The 17109-nt window shown below is 58.6% G+C and overlaps 1 protein-coding gene across 19 annotated transcripts in view; it reads left to right on the top strand.

Moving 5' to 3' along the window:
- Positions 1-17109, top strand: part of ANKRD11 (ankyrin repeat domain containing 11) — a 232400-nt gene that overhangs the window by 194527 nt on the left and 20764 nt on the right. For 8 of the 19 annotated variants that reach the window (XM_074028025.1, XM_045382571.3, XM_074028026.1 and 5 more), the window contains 3 exons: positions 13628-13798; positions 13982-14185; positions 15764-15906. In XM_074028025.1, the coding sequence (XP_073884126.1) occupies positions 13628-13798; positions 13982-14185; positions 15764-15906 (518 nt within the window). Of the gene's footprint in view, positions 1-13018; positions 13138-13627; positions 13799-13981; positions 14186-15763; positions 15907-17109 lie in introns of all 19 variants that reach the window. The other 11 variants (XM_074028033.1, XM_074028029.1, XM_074028030.1 and 8 more) reach the window with 2 other exon arrangements.

Here is a 17109-nt window from a genome sequence, read left to right as displayed (position 1 = left end):
GGTCATCCAGCTTCTCTACAGCCCTGCTGGGGAAAGTTGGAGGCAGTAGAGCACTAAGCTGGCCACAAAGCCTGGAGTGAACCGGCCTGATGTGCTGTGTCAGGCCCTGGGCTCTGTCCCTGGCCTCCTAAGACTCCTTGAGTGCAGCCATAGCACAAGGTGTAGAGGCTGTGCCAGGATGCGGGTTTGAGAGCAGACGGGGAAGTGGTCCAGGTGATAGGGGCTCATGATACTAAGGAGATTGTTGAAGAGGAACAGCAGCAGGCACAGCCGGTAAAGAGGATCCAGGCCCTGGCTTTTGTCAGCACAGCTCAGGAAGCTTCAGCCTTGATGATTGTGTGGCTGCCGCAGGCCCGTGGCCCCTCCTGTCCTATGTGGGGTGCTCCAGGGATGTGCTCGCAGTAGCCAGGTGGAGACTCTGCCGAGTGAAAGGCCAGCGGAGAGGGCTGGTTTTCCCAGGTGGGAAGTGAGGGGCAGGTGCAGTGCCAGGCACATGGCTCCTGTCTCTGGGCCAGCACATCTGGGGACAGGAAGGCTGCAGGGACACCAGCACAGGCCCGGGAGGACTCCTCTTCCCCGCAGTGGACAGCTCCAAGGAAGAACATTGGGAGGCACAGGGAAGTGAGTGGACAGAATGTGTGGACAGGTCCTGCGAGGGACCTCAGCCCCCAGAAGGGAGGGCCTGGGCGACTCCCGGGAGCTCCCAGCGGTGCCGTGTCCTCTCGGGCTTTAGGCCTGGAGAAAATCAGTCCAGTCCTGAAAACCCTGTGCTTGCTCTTTTTGGTCCCACGCTGGTTTTGGTTGTAGAAGGCCGTCACATTGATGCGTAGTTGTTCGCTCTTTGTACAGTGGCCATGTGGAGTTGGCCTCAGACCTTTGAGGTGTTTCTGTGATGTCTCTGGAAGTGTTGCTGAAAGGGTTAATGAGACAAGCATCTGCTTCTGCTTCCTAGGGGAACGATCCCGCTTGGTAAGATGGTGTTCCCAGGGCTACCTGGTGCCCACCCCGTCTGGCTGGTCAGGTCTCTTTGTGGTGGCCGTTTCGTCATCGTGGAGAGAAGCTCTCCCCCAGGGCCCTGCTGTGTTGTCAGAATCTTCCGGGGTCTGTCTGTTGATGGTTAGCGCCTGCCTGGTGCCAGCCCTGCTGGCCCACTGAGGCCGTTCTCACTATCTGTGGGTCCCTGGGATATTTTCTGCCACAGCCCTGAGCGCTCCTGGAACTGTGTGTTGAACACCACGTCCTTTCTCTGTGAGGGGCAGGCCCAGGTGAGGACAGGGTAGGTGAGAATCCCTGTGAGGTGGGAAAACAGTAAAGAACATTTTGAAAATAGAATTTTCCAGGCAAGGACTGTGACAGAAAGACCTAAGAAATATAGTATTTGTCCTCCTGTGTTTATCACCCTTTTGGGGCCAATTTTAATAACTTCTTGTTTAATGTCGCAAAACTAGATTTCCTAGGAAGATTGTTCTGATGTATGAATGTGGAGCATTGCTTATCCTAGAAGCTTGCATTTTAACCAGGACCCTCTTAAAGTAGCGAGTCCACGGCCAGGTGCAGTGGCTCACGCCTGTAATCCCAGTACTTTGGGAGGCTGAGGTGGGTGGATCACAAGGTCAGGAGTTCGAGACCAGCCTGGCCAACATGAAGAAACTATACCCCCGTCTCTACTAAAAATACAAAAATTAGCCAGGCGTGATGGCACGCGCCTGTAATCCCAGCTACTCAGGAGGATGAGGCAGGAGAATTGCTTGAACCCAGTAGGTGGAGGTTGCAGTGAGCCACGATTGCACCATTGCACTCCAGCCTGGCGACAGAGCAAGACTCCCTCTCTAAATAAATAAATAGTAGCAAGTCCAACTCCAGTGCGTTCAGCCCCACCCTGGGCCAGGAGGCAGGCTGCTGGGTGCTGTGACTCTCACACACGCTGCACCCCCCTCCTGCCCCCAGAGGAGCAGTTCTTGCTCAGAAATGAGTGGGGTGGAGGGAGAGGTGCACACCTTGGCTGTACCCATCTGGTGGCCACAGCAGGGATGAGAAGAGAAACATTGGTGCAGGGTTAACCGACATGTGACAGACGAGAGACTCTTCTCTGGTCCCCAGGAGTCAGGCCCCTCTGGAGAGGTGTGGGTGCACCGAGGCATCCCTGCCAGGCTCTCCTCCTGCAGTGCCCCTGCAGCGCCCTCTGCTGAGCAGGCGCAGCCAGTGCCCCTTGCCATGGTGGGAGGGATGCAGGGTCACCACCGTCCCAGGTACCTTGGCTGTGTCCAAGTGGGAGAGGCTGGCACACCTCCCTCAGAGACTTCCGTGTTGCCTTGGGGATGGCTTCCCGCCTCCCACACGCGGGGTGGAGTCAGCCCTGCCCGTGGTCCAGTCCCATGGAGATGCAGCCTCTGCAGTGCTTAGTCAGGGCTAGGGGCGGCCTGCCAAGAACAACGTGGTTGTCTGTCGTGAATCAGCGCAGTTTAAAGCAGTCCCCAAGGCTGTGCATCTGCGTGGTCCCTACACAGCGGCCTGGAGGCTGTCCAGGCAGACGTGAGCATGTGACACAATCACCTTTGCACGTTTCAGAGTGCCAGGCAGGAGCCTGTCCCAGGACCAGACCTCTGTAAGGGCTGTGGGTGCAGCAAGGAGTGGGAAGGCACCTGCCATGTCCTGGCCCCAAGACAGCTCTGCCCACCGAGCCCTCTCAGACCAGCTTGCCCTGGGACTTTGATCCCATCTTGCCTGCCCTGCTCTGCCTGCCCTGGTTGCCTGGGGCCTCTTGTATCTGCTTTTGAAGTCTGTCCTCTACCACCTCAATGGTGGTCTCAGTTTAAAAACCCTTGTCACTGAAAGCATTCATATTGAATTATATGATATCTGGGATTTGCTTCAAATTATACTACTTTGTCTACTTTTTCATATGTGTAAGTTTTCCCAACACTTAAAAAATCTAAAAGTAGCCAGGCGCAGGCGCTCACACCCTTCTAGCACTTTGGCGGGAGGGTCCCTCGAGGCCAGGAGGTCAAGGCCACAGTGAGCCGTGATTGCGCCACTGCACTCCAGCCTGGGCGACAGAGTGAGACCCTGTCCGTAAAAAATAAAATAGATAAATAAATAATCAGTCAATCAGCGCATGTTTTTGAGGTTGCTGTGCCTCATTGCCTGGCCTCCCTGGGGTTCTGGGGAGCCTCCTGCCCTGCTGTTTCTCCTGCGCCTTCGTCTGTGACCCTGAGTCTCGCTTCTCCCTGCCTAGGACCGCCGGGGTCCTGCTTGTCCTGGGGCAGCTGCGAGGGAGCCCTCGTCAGGAGCGCCGTGGGCCGATGCTGCCTGCCCTCTGCACGTGGATGTTTCTTTGGAACAAGGGGAAAAATTATGATTTTCTTATTTTGTTTTGACCTGTGACTAACACCCTGGTCTCTGGTGCCTGGCGTGTGTGCTCTGCAGTGCTGGCGGGCACAAGCTGGCTCCTTCAGCGTTAGGTGCTTGGCACCTGCAGTCTTTTCCTGACGTCATGTTTGTTCCTGGTGCCTCAGATAGGAGATGGCTGCCCTGACGGCTCCTGCTTCCCCGTTCCTGGAGGGAAGACAGACTTAGCCACGGGGGTCTGTGGGATCTTGGAACTCTGAATGCCAGACCTTGCCCAGTGCTAGAGGCGACGCGTGTGTGAAGCGGAAGAGGCTTCTCCCATCCACTCAGCCGCAGTGGACCCGAGCAGGCAGAGAGAGCAGAGTGCAGCAGGGGCCAGGCTGTGCTCGCAGGCAGGGCAGGTGCCTGGAGAGCATGGCACCCCGGGAGCCTCTTGCCAAGAAGGGCGTGTGCACTGCAGTGTGCTGTGGACCGGTGGCCTCAGCTCAGTGTCCTGACGAGGGTCCCAAGGCACTCACGTGTGTGGGGATGTTAGCAACACACGGCGGGCAGCCCTGATGCAGTTTCTCACCGAGCACGTAGCAGACCCCATGCACCCCACACAGGGCACAGACCCCACGCACCCTACACAGGGCAGGCACCCACGCAGGGCACAGACCCCACACACCCCACACAGGGCAGGCACCCACACAGGGCACAGACCCCACGCACCCCACACAGGGCACAGACCCTAAGCACCCCACGCAGGGCACGGATCCCACACACTCCTCGCAGGGCAAAGACCCCACGCAGGGCACAGACCCCAAGAACCCCATGCAGGTCACGGATCCCACGCAGGGCAGGGCCAGCCCAAGGCCAGGCCCCTCCCCTGTAGAACTCCTACCAGGCAGGACCAGAGCCACAGTCACTTCCACACCATCTCCTTCCCGAGAAACCTCAGCAGACTCTTCCTCCTTTCCTGGCTACACGGGGGCCCCTGCCGCAGCCTGACCCTCTGCTACCTCCTGAGCCTCAGGAAAGCAAGGTCGGCCTCTGAATACAGAGGACTTCGGTCCTGCCAGAGGGTGTGTGGCCATGGGTGCTGGCATGCAAGCAGCCTGCGGGGAGGCAGAGTGGGGCTGCAGCAAAGGCCGTGGTGGTCGTGGTGAGGGTGGTGGCCAGGTCTTGTTGCCATGGTGAGGATTCTGGGGTCACCCTAAGAGCCACCACATTCAGGCACTCATGAAAAAGCACATCAAAATAAAATATTTTCACATGATGAAGAACTCCGCGTGATTGGTCTCTGGTCCTACTACTTCCCAACCATTTTTCCTCTCTGGATGTAAGCAGTTTCTCACACGTAGGGAAGGTTCTTCCTGTTTAAAATTCCATACTCCCCAAGCTGCAGCAGAGGCCTCCCTGACTCCCCTCAGAAGTGCACTTGGGCCGATAGCCAGGCCCATGTTGTCAACACAACACAGACAAGCTGGGGTCCACCAGACCACCGCAGGCTCAGCGATTTGACAGGACCCCAGGACTCAGGATAAAGGTGGTGGCTGCCGTGGGAGCCGTCAGCTGAGGCGGGGGCGCGCGGGGGCATCTGCTGCCTCGTGGCTCCCTGCGGTGGGACTTTGGGCCCATTTCTCAACCTTTCTGTGCCTCTCAGCCCTTTCATCCGTAAAGCTCTGCTGTGTGAGGAGCTGTGGCCCCTTGACAGAGGAGCCCCCCCCCCCAGCCCTGTGCTCTCACCGCCTACGCACTCGACCAGGCAGGCCTGTGCCCTGCAGGAGTGACGGACACAACTCAGGCCTCAGTGCAGGTTTGGACGTTGATCTTGTTTATTTTAAAATACCCACGACGCTGTGTGTGTGGAAAGGAGGCCCAGGGTGGGAAGCTGTTCGGTTGTCATCTGAGCCCTTTTGCCGACATTGCTTCCTTCCTTCTTGGCTTCCTGTTCACCATGGTGACAGCTGAATGCTGGTGAAACCACCATGGGGCTTAGACCCTGCTCCTTCCCACCCTTGCCACGTTACCCTGTTTGCCTCCGCAAGCTTCCTGTGGAACCGGTCCTTCCACCCCACCCCGGCCTGGAGATGGGGAAGGCATGGAGGTCGTGCAGGCAAGGGCTGGACGCACAGCCTCATCTCTGTATGACCCCTTCAGATATACTACAGAAGAAGCTGAAGCTGAAAGGCCTAAGAGATGACCCCAGCTTCCATCGGCAGGCAGGAGGGCTGAGGTCACGCAGCAGACGGGGTAGGCCCTGTCTTTCTTTAAGTGATCAATAATGGTAACTGACAGAAAGAAGGCAGAAACAGAGAAACCTGGAGATTGGAAGGAGAAGCCATTCTCACCACACACGGTGGCTCACAGGACTCAGCGGGGGCCCTGCCAGCTTCTCTCGTTGGCCCAGGACAGGCTGTGGGGAGCTCCTGTCTTGCTGCCCCGAGGGGGTGTCGGTGGCAGGACTGCTGCGCCCTCGTTTGTGTGAGTTGAGCTCAGTGCTTGGGTGGGAACTTGGTGATCTGGACCATCCGCCTGGTGTAGATGGGCTGTGATTAGACTTCTTGGCCAGAAGTGCTGTATTTCATGGCTATGAACATCCAGATGAGGCCAGATGTTTGGTTTTAGTGAAGTGGACAGAATCTGTGAGCAGCAGCCATGCCACAAAGCTGCACCCGGCCGTGCCCATCCGTTCCATGAGCTGTAACCGCCATTGGCCATGAACTTTCTCTTGTTTGAAAATATCACCATGGAAACATCCCCTTGTGTAGCAGAATCAAGAATGTATTTTGACATCTTTGAGTTTTACGGTGGGATGCGGGAGTCGCACATTTTCCTATGTTGACAGTATCGTGGCCTGTGTCCCCTAAAAGACTTGCTAGAAAAGCCTAGAAATTAGAGGTGCTAAATGATTGATACAAAAGGCATTTGTTCAGATGAGTAGCAGAGGCCACACAGCTCCACATCCCTGTGGCCCTACCTCAGGGTCTCTGCATTGGAGCCCAACCTCAGACCTCCCAGGGAGATAGAGGAAGGGGCTCTGAGCCCAGACCCCGCGAAAAGCTTGTCCTCTCAAGGAGGCCACACTTCCTGGACACTTTGGGCTATCTGAGCAGACACTGTTCCCCCAGCTAAGAGGGACAGGTACTGATGAGGGGCTTTGAGAGGTCACCACAAAGACTTCTGACCCAGTCCTGCCCTCCGGTGGGGCTGGCATCTGTATTTGTGCCGTTGCTGGAAATGACCCGCTCTCCCTGAGGCCCCCACCACCACAAAAGCAAACCCTCCCTGGAGAGACACACCGTCCTCATCCAGGCCTCGCGGCTCCGAGTGCAGACAGACGAAGAGCCCGGTTGGAATTACAGACGTTGAGGAAGAAAGCTGTCCTGAGAGAGTCAGCAGGGGTCAGCCCCAGGGACCTCACATGCTGGGATGGTTAAGTGCACAGTATCCATCGGAGGATTTAAAACCATCGAGTATCATGCAGATGTTTCTAAAGCATATGGAATATCTGGAAATGAAAACTAGAATCACTGAAATAAAAAACCCAGTGGGCAGATGATGTAGCTTATTAGACACAACCTAAGAAAGTATTGGTGAGGCCGGGCGCGGTGGCTCAAGCCTGTAATCCCAGCACTTTGGGAGGCCGAGGCGGGTGAATCACGAGGTCAGGAGATCGAGACTATCCTGGCTAACATGGTGAAACCCCGTCTCTACTAAAAATACAAAAAACTAGCCGGGCGTGGTGGCGGGCGCCTGTAGTCTCAGCCACTTGGGAGGCTGAGGTGGGAGAATGGCGTGAACCCAGGAGGCGGAGCTTGCAGTGAGCCAAGATCACGCCACTGCACTCCAGCCTGGGAGACACAGCGAGACTCTGTCTCAAAAAAAAAAAAAAAAAAAAAAGAAAGTATTGGTGAATTGGAAGTTCTAACAAAAGAAATTGCCTAAACTGGAGCACAGAATGAAAATGAGACAGGAAGCCCGCAGGAAGCGGGGAGCTGTGGAGGAGAGAATGCAGCTCAACAGGCACCTCGGCAGAGGAGAGAGCAGGGCAGGGAGACGGTGGCTTTTCAAGGTTCATAAAAACACAAGCCTCAAATTCAAGAAGTGTAATGAATTATAAGCAGGAGAAAGAACAGTAATTACACATTTAAATATGACATTTCAATATGACTCTGACATGAAGTTTTCACAACAGCAAAGGGAGGATGTTAAAAGCAGCCATGGTCCCAGCTACTCTGGAGGCTGAAGTGGGAGGGCCGCTTGAGCCTGGGAGGTGGAGGCTGTGGTGAGCTGAGATTGCGCCACTGCCTCCATCCTTGGCTACAGAGTGAGACCTTGTTTAAAAAAAAAAAAAAAAGGCAGCCAGATAGAGAAGACACTCCCTGCAGAGCACCCCCAGGCGAGTCACAGCTCCCACATCCCACCTGCACAGAGCACCCCCAGAAAGGTCACAGCCCCCCCATCCCACCTGCACAGAGCACCCCCAGGAAGGTCACAGCTCCCCCATCCCACCTGCACAGAGCACCCCCAGAAAGGTCACAGCCCCCACATCGCACCTGCACAGAGCACTCCCAGGCGAGTCACAGCCCCCCATCGCACCTGCACAGAGCACCCCCAGGAAGGTCACAGCCCCCCATCCCACCTGCACAGAGCACCCCCAGGAAGGTCACAGCCCCCCCATCGCACCTGCACAGAGCACCCCCAGGAAGGTCACAACTCCCCCATCGCACCTGCACAGAGCACCCCCAGGAAGGTCACAGCCCCCGCATCGCACCTGCACGGAGCACCCCCAGGAAGGTCACAACCGCCCCATCACACCTGCACAGAGCACCCCCAGGAAGGTCACAGCCCCCCCATCCCACCTGCACAGAGCCAGGTGCTGCTGCTATTTGCCCAGGAAGCTCACCTCCAGTCTCTTTGCTGCCTCAGAAAGGCCTTGGCTGGATGCAGGGGCAGGAAGTGGGCTCCAGCTCCCAAAAGCGTCATCCACTGTAGCCCCTGCTGCCCCAGGCCAAGGCCATGCTCCAGCAGCAGGAAAGGGCTCATGGCGGGGGAGGTCTCAGCTCTGTGCTGAGGAGGGGAGGGTTCTGTGGAATCTCCCATTGGCCAGCTGGGTACTGAGGTGCTGCCAACCTCAGAGGGCTGGCAAGGTGGATGTGGTTTGAAGAAAGGTCCTACAGGCCTTGTTTCTTAAAGATGAGGTGGGTGGCCGCCCAGGCTCAGGTCAGTGGACAGAGGTGCCACCGCCGACACGCTTGACTTGGGAAGATTCAGCCTTTCCTGGCGCCCTCCATGGCTCTCCCTGGACCTCTGCCCTCAGCCCCAGGCTGCCTGAGCCCATAAAGCCCTCAGAGCCTGCAGGCCATTTTCCGACTGCGGAGCAGGAGTGGAAGGGGGCTTCTGAGTCCTGTGGAGTTGCTCCCACCCCCCACCCGGGGCCACATCTGCCTGTAGCTGGGACTCAGTCCCTAGACCTGCATGTTTTCCACTTTGCAACTTGGTGAATACCATTTGGAATTCATAGAAATTGTATTTGACTTCTATTCGGACAGTGGAGACAGGAAATTTGCAGAATGCTGCAGGAACTTGCTGGTTTTTGCTCGGGGTTCTCCAGATGCTCTCAGCCTTTTGTTCCCTGCAGACAACACCCCACACCCGCCGTGCTCTGCACTGTGTGGAGGGGCAGGGAGCAGGTTTTGCAGCCTCTCCTCTCAGAGGGGCCTTTCTCAGGGGCGCACAGCTCCAGGTCAGCCCAGGCCTGGGGTAGGAGGGGCAGGCAGGCAGTGCGTGACCCCCTGCAGGACCCACTTCTGTGGCGCCTGACAGTGCAGGTGCCCGCGGCGTGTGTGCACATCAGGGACCCGCTCAACTGCTCTCAGACCGTGGTGTCGCTGGGCTGGAATGGAGAGCAGGCATTGTTGAGCCGCAGGCTGTGGCACACGGGGGTCTCTCTCCGTGGGTGGGGCTTTCCTTCTATCCCAGAAGCCCCTGGAGTGGGCAGTGTCTTGGACCTGACAGACATGCAGGTTTGCTGGGCTCTGGAGCTCGGGTGGTGTCTGGTACGTGTTGTGGGCCTCGTGGATGCTCGTAGCTGCAGGTGCTTGTTTCACAGTGGAGAAATTGGCATCCTGGGAGATCTGGTTTCATACTGGACTTTTGTTGTGTCAGGACAAGTACAGCGTCTTGTTTCGGGACTGGGAGAAAAGCTGCTGCTTCCTGGGAGCAAGCTGTTCCTGAGTCAGGGCAGAGCGAGGTCCCTGTGGTGGCTCCAGGCACCAGAATTCACCAGGAGGTTGGCAGCACCTTCCATGCGAATTTTTGGGAGCCCTGTAAAGCTGACCTGGCCACGTGAGGGAAGCCAACTCAGTCTTTCTTCACCAAAGCTCAGAGCAGAAGCAGGAGGGCCTGGTGAGGAGCGGGAGGGATGTGGCCCTGACCCTTAGGCTCAGGCCCTGGAGCCCCCCCAGGAAGTCACTGGGGCACTGAGTCCTGCCCAGTCTGCACACACAGGGTGTGGGCTGCACCTGAGATGGCTGCCCTGCAGGAGCGGGACACGTTCTGTTTGCCATAGAAAGCAGCTCTTCACTGCCCCTCAGAGGGGGTGCAGCGTGGTCTCCTGGCCTGCCACTCTAAAGCCTGACTTCTAAGGAACACCTTTGCCTCTGCCTGTTCCCCTGACACACACCTCCTAGGATCCTTTGATAACTTAAGAGCATGGTAACATCTGCATTTTGGGATCTGAACATACCACAGCCCCAACTCCGCCCCAGCTCCTCCCTCCGGAGTCCCAACACCGCCCCAGCTCCTCTCCCCGCAGCCCCAACACCGCCCCAGCTCCTCCCTCCACACCCCCAACTCCGCCCCAGCTCCGCAGCCCCAACTCCGCCCCAGCTCCTCCCTCCACAGCCCCAACACCGCCCCAGCTCCTCCCTCCCCACCCTCAACTCCGCCCCAGCTCCTCCCTCCACAGCCCCAACTCCGCCCCAGCTCCTCTCCCCGCAGCCCCAACACCGCCCCAGCTCCTCCCTCCACACCCCCAACTCCGCCCCAGCTCCTCTCCCCGCAGCCCCAACACCGCCCCAGCTCCTCCCTCCGCAGCCCCAACTCCACCCCAGCTCCTCCCTCCACAGCCCCAACTCCACCCCAGCTCCTCCCTCCGCAGCCCCAACTCCGCCCCAGCTCCTCCCTCCGCAGCCCCAACTCCGCCCCAGCTCCTCCCTCCGCAGCCCCAACTCCGCCCCAGCTCCTCCCTCCGCAGCCCCAACTCCGCCCCAGCTCCTCCCTCCGCAGCCCCAACTCCGCCCCAGCTCCTCCCTCCGCAGCCCCAACTCCGCCCCAGCTCCTCCCTCCGCAGCCCCAACTCCGCCCCAGCTCCTCCCTCCGCAGCCCCAACTCCGCCCCAGCTCCTCCCTCCGCAGCCCCAACACCGCCCCAGCTCCTCCCTCCGCAGCCCCAACACCGCCCCAGCTCCTCCCTCCGCAGCCCCAACTCCGCCCCAGCTCCTCCCTCCGCAGCCCCAACTCCGCCCCAGCTCCTCCCTCCGCAGCCCCAACTCCGCCCCAGCTCCTCCCTCCGCAGCCCCAACTCCGCCCCAGCTCCTCCCTCCGCAGCCCCAACTCCGCCCCAGCTCCTCCCTCCGCAGCCCCAACACCGCCCCAGCTCCTCCCTCCGCAGCCCCAACTCCGCCCCAGCTCCTCCCTCCGCAGCCCCAACTCCGCCCCAGCTCCTCCCTCCGCAGCCCCAACTCCGCCCCAGCTCCTCCCTCCGCAGCCCCAACTCCGCCCCAGCTCCTCCCTCCGCAGCCCCAACTCCGCCCCAGCTCCTCCCTCCGCAGCCCCAACTCCGCCCCAGCTCCTCCCTCCGCAGCCCCAACTCCGCCCCAGCTCCTCCCTCCGCAGCCCCAACTCCGCCCCAGCTCCTCCCTCCGCAGCCCCAACTCCGCCCCAGCTCCTCCCTCCGCAGCCCCAACTCCGCCCCAGCTCCTCCCTCCGCAGCCCCAACTCCGCCCCAGCTCCTCCCTCCGCAGCCCCAACTCCGCCCCAGCTCCTCCCTCCGCAGCCCCAACACCGCCCCAGCTCCTCCCTCCGCAGCCCCAACACCGCCCCAGCTCCCTGTGTCCACCCCTAGCCGCCACATGCAGCAGAGTGGGGCCCACTCGCTTTTGACTTCTGATGGCCAGTGGAATAAGGAGATGCCTTATGCTCCCAGGAGTCTCCTGTGCTGTGTGCTGCTTTGCAAAGTCTGTATCTCAGGGGTTCTGCTTTCCTCGTGTTCTCAGGGGGCTTCATGTCTCCAAAACATTAACTCCCCTGCTCTGGGTGACGGAGAGAACAGGCCTCTGAATGTGCATGGCTAGGTCTTGGGGTTCAAGGCCCTGCAGAGGTTCTCAGCTGCTTTTCCAGGCAACTGTGGGCAGAGCAGCCGCTCGCTGAGCGTGGGCCCCCTCCCGGAGAGAGGAGGACTTGAGGGCTATCTGTTGGGGAGCTGGGGTTTCTCCGGCAGCTTCGCCACCTCTTTCCTAGAGGGAGGCAGCCGTGGGTCTGCTTCTGTTGTGTACAGGTGGCTCTGAGAAGCAGGCCTGGGGAGGGCCGACCCCCGGGCAGCATGCAGGGTGCAGGGAAAGCATGGGGTGCGCGCATAGAGACCCACGGCCAAGCTCGCTGCTGAGGTGTGGGTACGCCAGTGATGGCTGTGGGCTGGGGCTCGCTGGCTGGTGGCGAGGCCACCTCCCCCACCACTGGGTTTGCCGCGTTATATGAGGGGCTGGTGCCGGAGCTCAAGGGCTGTCTCAGATCTGTGCACTGAGGACTGTTTACAGACTCGCTGGTGGTGGCAATGGCAGCCTGCAGTACTTGGGGTTTTGCCCGTGAATGTGACGCAGGTCGATGTGGCCAGGTGTGTGCCCTCCTGCAGGCTTGTCCCATAGGACATACGAATCCGCATTCTCAGCATGCCCCAGACCTAGTTCCTAGGAAGTCAGCCTCAGATACCTTGGAAAGAGCTAGGGTGGGTGGGCAGTGTCTTCTGAGGAAAGCGACGGGCACATTCATGGGGACTGTGGTGGTGAACAGCAAGGGAGTTGCGCCCTGGGAGCTGAGCCAAGAGACCAGTTAAAACCCTTCTGCGTTCCAGTGACCGGGCAGGTGTGGGGCCCAGTTAGCCCGTTGTCACAGACGTCACCCACCTCTCTAGGGTCAAACACCAGCTGAGGGAGAAGTTAAGTCCTGAAGAGAGAGGCTGCTTGGATATGCTGAACGGAAGGGAAAGGAGGTGCCTCAGAGGAGAGCTTCAGAGGCCCGTATCTCCCTGGTGGCACTTCTTCCCCAAGTCAGGCCTTGGCAGAGCCTTGCCTCTGTGCTGCACCTCTGCAGTTTGCACCCCATGAGCTAGAAAACCCCAGAACCCACAGGGCAGCTGGAGGAGGATTCAGAGGTGTCTGGCCCCTGATTTCCATCCACAGGAGGGCGCTGGTCAGGCAGAGGAGGAGGCAGCTTCTGTGCCCCTGACTCTTAGTGCTTGGGGTCTTCTCTTCCCCGCCCCTGCCTCCTGCCTCTTTTAGAAGACACAGCGCGTGAGTTGTGTTAGACGCTGGCCGAGTTCTCTAACAGGTCAGACGAGTGCAGGGTGTGCTTGTTACGAGGAGGCTGAGGTGGAACAGCCCAGCTCTCACACCGTGTCTTGTTAGTGCTCTGTGTTGATGCCTTTAGATGCCTCCAGCCCAGTCCCTGTTGTGGTGCTGCAAGGCTGGTACGCTCCTCGAAGCACCATGGCATGAGATGGAGGTTCCTAGAAGCAAGAAGAAAGGTACAGTACTGACCAGTTGGCCTTGATTTACTGATGTGTTTTAAACTGTGTCTGCCATTTTATATCTGCACTGTTTGGAGGAGGGACGGGGAAGGTGGAGTTTAATTACAGGCACGTGTTTTAACAGAGACCTGTCCTGTGTGAGCCAGGTCACCGGTGCTAAGCTGTCCCACCGCATTCATGTGTGGTACGAGGTCTGGGGAGGCCCAGGAGAGGTGCCTGGAGTGAGTGAATGCTCGGTGGAGGTCCAGGCTTAGCGGACTTGAGGGGCTGGTAACGAGGTGTTTAAATGGTCTCACTGCTGAGAGGTGAGGTGGGTGGCACCAATGCTCCCAGCACCGCTGTGCTTTCCCCACTCACAGACCTTCCTTTCTGCTGTGTCAGCTGTCAGGTGGACGCAGGGGGCTCCGTAACATTAGGTAAGGACCTGGGTTTGGAGGACGCCGTGGCATGAAATCTCTCCTCCCTCTCTCCCTCGCCCGCCTCACAGAGAAGCAGGGCCCTGAGCGGAAGAGGATTAAGAAGGAGCCTGTCACCCGGAAGGCCGGGCTGCTCTTTGGCATGGGGCTGTCTGGAATCCGAGCTGGCTACCCCCTCTCCGAGCGCCAGCAGGTGGCCCTTCTCATGCAGATGACAGCCGAGGAGTCTGCCAACAGCCCAGGTGAGCCCAGCCTGGGGGTGGTCCCTGGTGCAGGGAAGGGGCTCTGCCTGGTTGCAGCCTGGTGGCTGTGCTGAGGATAAGCCCTGTGCAAAGGGACCTCGTGACGGTGGCCTGGGCTCTTGAGGATTTGAGAAAGCAGGGCCACCCACAGTAACGCCCACCTGTCCCCTCCTTGGCCTGCAGTGGACACAACACCAAAGCACCCCTCCCAGTCTACAGTGTGTCAGAAGGGAACGCCCAACTCTGCCTCAAAAACCAAAGATAAAGTGAACAAGAGAAACGAGCGTGGAGAGACCCGCCTGCACCGAGCGGCCATCCGCGGGGACGCCCGGCGCATCAAAGAGCTCATCAGCGAGGGGGCGGACGTCAACGTCAAGGACTTCGCAGGTGGGCGCCCTGTGCCTGGCAGGGGCCAGAGGGCCCCACTGGAGCCCTGAGCCTCCCATTGGGTCGGATGGGCTGTGCCCTCGTGGGCTGTGCATCTGCTCTGCAGGGCCCGGGGTGTTCACAGCCACACTCACTCCAGTGGGGTTCGCTGTTGCTGAGAAGAAATCAGTGTTTCTTGGAAAGTATTTCAAAGTAAACTTGTTTGCTGGGTTTTACTGTTATTTTTATTTTTAGACAAGGTCTCGCTCTGTTGCTCAGGTTGGAGTGCAGTGGCGTGATCACGGCTCACTGAAACGTTGAACTCCTGGGCTCAAGCGATGTTCCCAACTCAGCCTTCCAAGTGCAGGCGCACGCCACCACGCCTGGCTAACTTTTTTATTTTTTGTAGAGACAGGGTCTTGCTAAGTTGCCCAGGCTGTTTTGAACTCATGGCCTCAAGAAATCCTCACGCCTTGGCTTCCCAAAGTGCTGGGATTACAGCTGTGAGCCCCCATGCCTGGCCTATTTTTAGAGAACTGAGGAATTTTAAATCGTGCTCTGCTGTGTTCCATAAACCTCACGTCCAGGCCCCTGGAGGGGCCGGTCCCTGGTGTGTCTAGCGAGTGGCTGCATTCTGCAGCAGAGGGTGCCCCCGAGCCGGGAGCGCGGCTGGGTCCACACCCTGGACTAGACTCCCTCCTTTCAAGGGGCTGCGGCCTGGGGCTTGCCTTGGACCCGGACAGAACTGAGTCTCCCCAGACCTGACACAGCTTGGGGGCTTAAAGGCCCATGATTAGTTTAATGTCCCTTCTTTCCATAAATGCCCCATCAAACCATGGGTGGTCCACATGTCCCAGAACTGTCTGTTCCCAGTGTAAGGAGAACAGATGAACGAAATCGTCTGGGTAGAAGTCTTCTAGATTTCTCCCACTGCCCTGGTTTATAGCTGTCTGACCCAAACCTAATTTAGCACCTTTCTTTTTAAAGCATTTTTCTAAAAGAAACTTCTCCAGAGCACTGCCGTGTGCTTCCCACGGGGCTGAGCTCCGTTTCCACCGCCGCATGCGGCCACACCGTCCGATGGTGGGCTCCAGGCTCCCCAGGCAGAAGCTGCCAGCCGGGGCGGCCTTCGTCATGCAGCCCGAGCCTGGGCGCCTCTGGAGCTCCTGCTGCAGCAGCTCTTCAGCCTTCAGGAGGCGCTCTCAGCCTCAGTTTCCCTGTTTCCGACACTGGAGGCTTCCCTTCCTTGTTTTGCAAAGGCACATACGCCTCCAGATCGGTGAGGACGAGGCTGCTGTTTATGGCACTTGTGTTCACTGGTCTCCTACCCCTTTAGGGCGATTGCTGCAGGTCAGCCCTGCGGGTTGTTAGTCTGTGAGGTTAACAAGCTAGACACGGATTGTGCTAGGGGTGCCACAGTAAAGAGAAGCGAGGGGTTCTCTGGGCTGGCACCTGCTTCCTAAACTGCAGCCCTCACAACAGGGCAGCTCCCCACCTGGCTTGTCCCTGCCCCTTAGCCCATCCTCAGGGTGCTGCCTCCAGAGACAGGAGGGGAGTTCCCAGGATTAAATCACGTATGTCCTGAGTGTCTGTTTCCAGGCTGGACGGCGCTGCACGAGGCCTGTAACCGGGGCTACTATGACGTTGCGAAGCAGCTGCTGGCCGCAGGTGCGGAGGTGAACACCAAGGGCCTGGATGACGACACGCCTTTGCACGACGCTGCCAACAACGGGCACTACAAGGTTGGCATCCCCCGTCCTTCACACATCCGGCCTGTCCTGGCATCTGGGTGGTTCTGTAGCTCTTTGTCCCCGTAGCTAGCCGGTTTCATGGTGTGGGGCACCGGAAAGCGAGTTTTTGCCTTGCCCACCCTGAAGGCCGAGCTGTGCCCTCTGTCTGCCCCCAGCTTTCCCCTCCTGGGTCAGCACCTGGACGGCCTCTCACAGGTTTCGCAGCACCTGCCATCTATGAAAAGGCTCGTATCCGCCAGCCGTGTAGGTCTGGTTGGATTGGAGCAGGTGAAGGATTACACCAAGTGGAAGGAGGCCTGCAGGAGTTGCTGCCGGTCCCCGTCACCACTGTGGGGCTCTTAGACCTGCAAGGCAGACCCACCCTCGTCTGGAATGAGGTAACACCAAGAGGTGTGGCCAGTGCACAGAACCATAGACTCAAGATTTAGAAAGTGGCCACTGCGGCCGGCCCAGGAGCAGTGGGCGCTGAGAGGTCTCAGCCTCTGTGGGAACCGAGAGAGGTGGTTGTGCCTGACAGCCTCGTCCTGCAGGAAAGCAGGGGTGCTGCCTGGAGATGGGGCGGGTCTCACCGACGTCATCACCAGAGCTCTGTGGAGAGCCCCTGGTTGCAGGCAGGACAGCAAGGCTGGGGGGTCACACGGGGCCACATCTGCCCGTGCCCGTCGTGCTCCTCTGCAGCAGGCCCCGCCTGGCCATTGCGGGAGGTCCCGGAGCCCACAGCACCTTGGCCTTAAAGAGCAGACTTGAGAAACAGCTCATTCAGGTGGGGTGGGGGGTAGAGTGAAGACTCTGAGACGAGCAGGGAACTTAGAACACTGAGTCCATATTTGATGTTAAAACGTGACCGTTAAACTCTTGGGTAAGATGATGAATGGCGTTATGGTTTACCCTGTTTCTTTTTTATGGGCCCTTCCAGAGACATGAACTGGAAAAGGCTCTGCAGTGTCTGGGATTCGCTCAGTACTGCGGGGGAGGGCCGGTGTGAGGGGAATGGCGCTGGGGGCGGTGTTGGGGCTGGGGCATCCGATGCAGCTTCATACTTCTGTAATTACCACTTTTAAATTTTTTTGTTATGAAAAATGTCAAGGATTTACGGTGAGGTAGGCAGGATAATGGCCCCCAAGATGCCCGTGTTGTGACCCCAGACCTTGTGAGTGCCTCACATGGGGAAATCGTCCTAGGCCGTCTTGCAGG

Source organism: Macaca fascicularis, chromosome 20 (assembly GCF_037993035.2).
Source record: "Macaca fascicularis isolate 582-1 chromosome 20, T2T-MFA8v1.1".
Classification (NCBI taxonomy): domain Eukaryota; kingdom Metazoa; phylum Chordata; class Mammalia; order Primates; family Cercopithecidae; genus Macaca; species Macaca fascicularis.
This window is presented reverse-complemented; position numbering and strand designations above follow the sequence as displayed.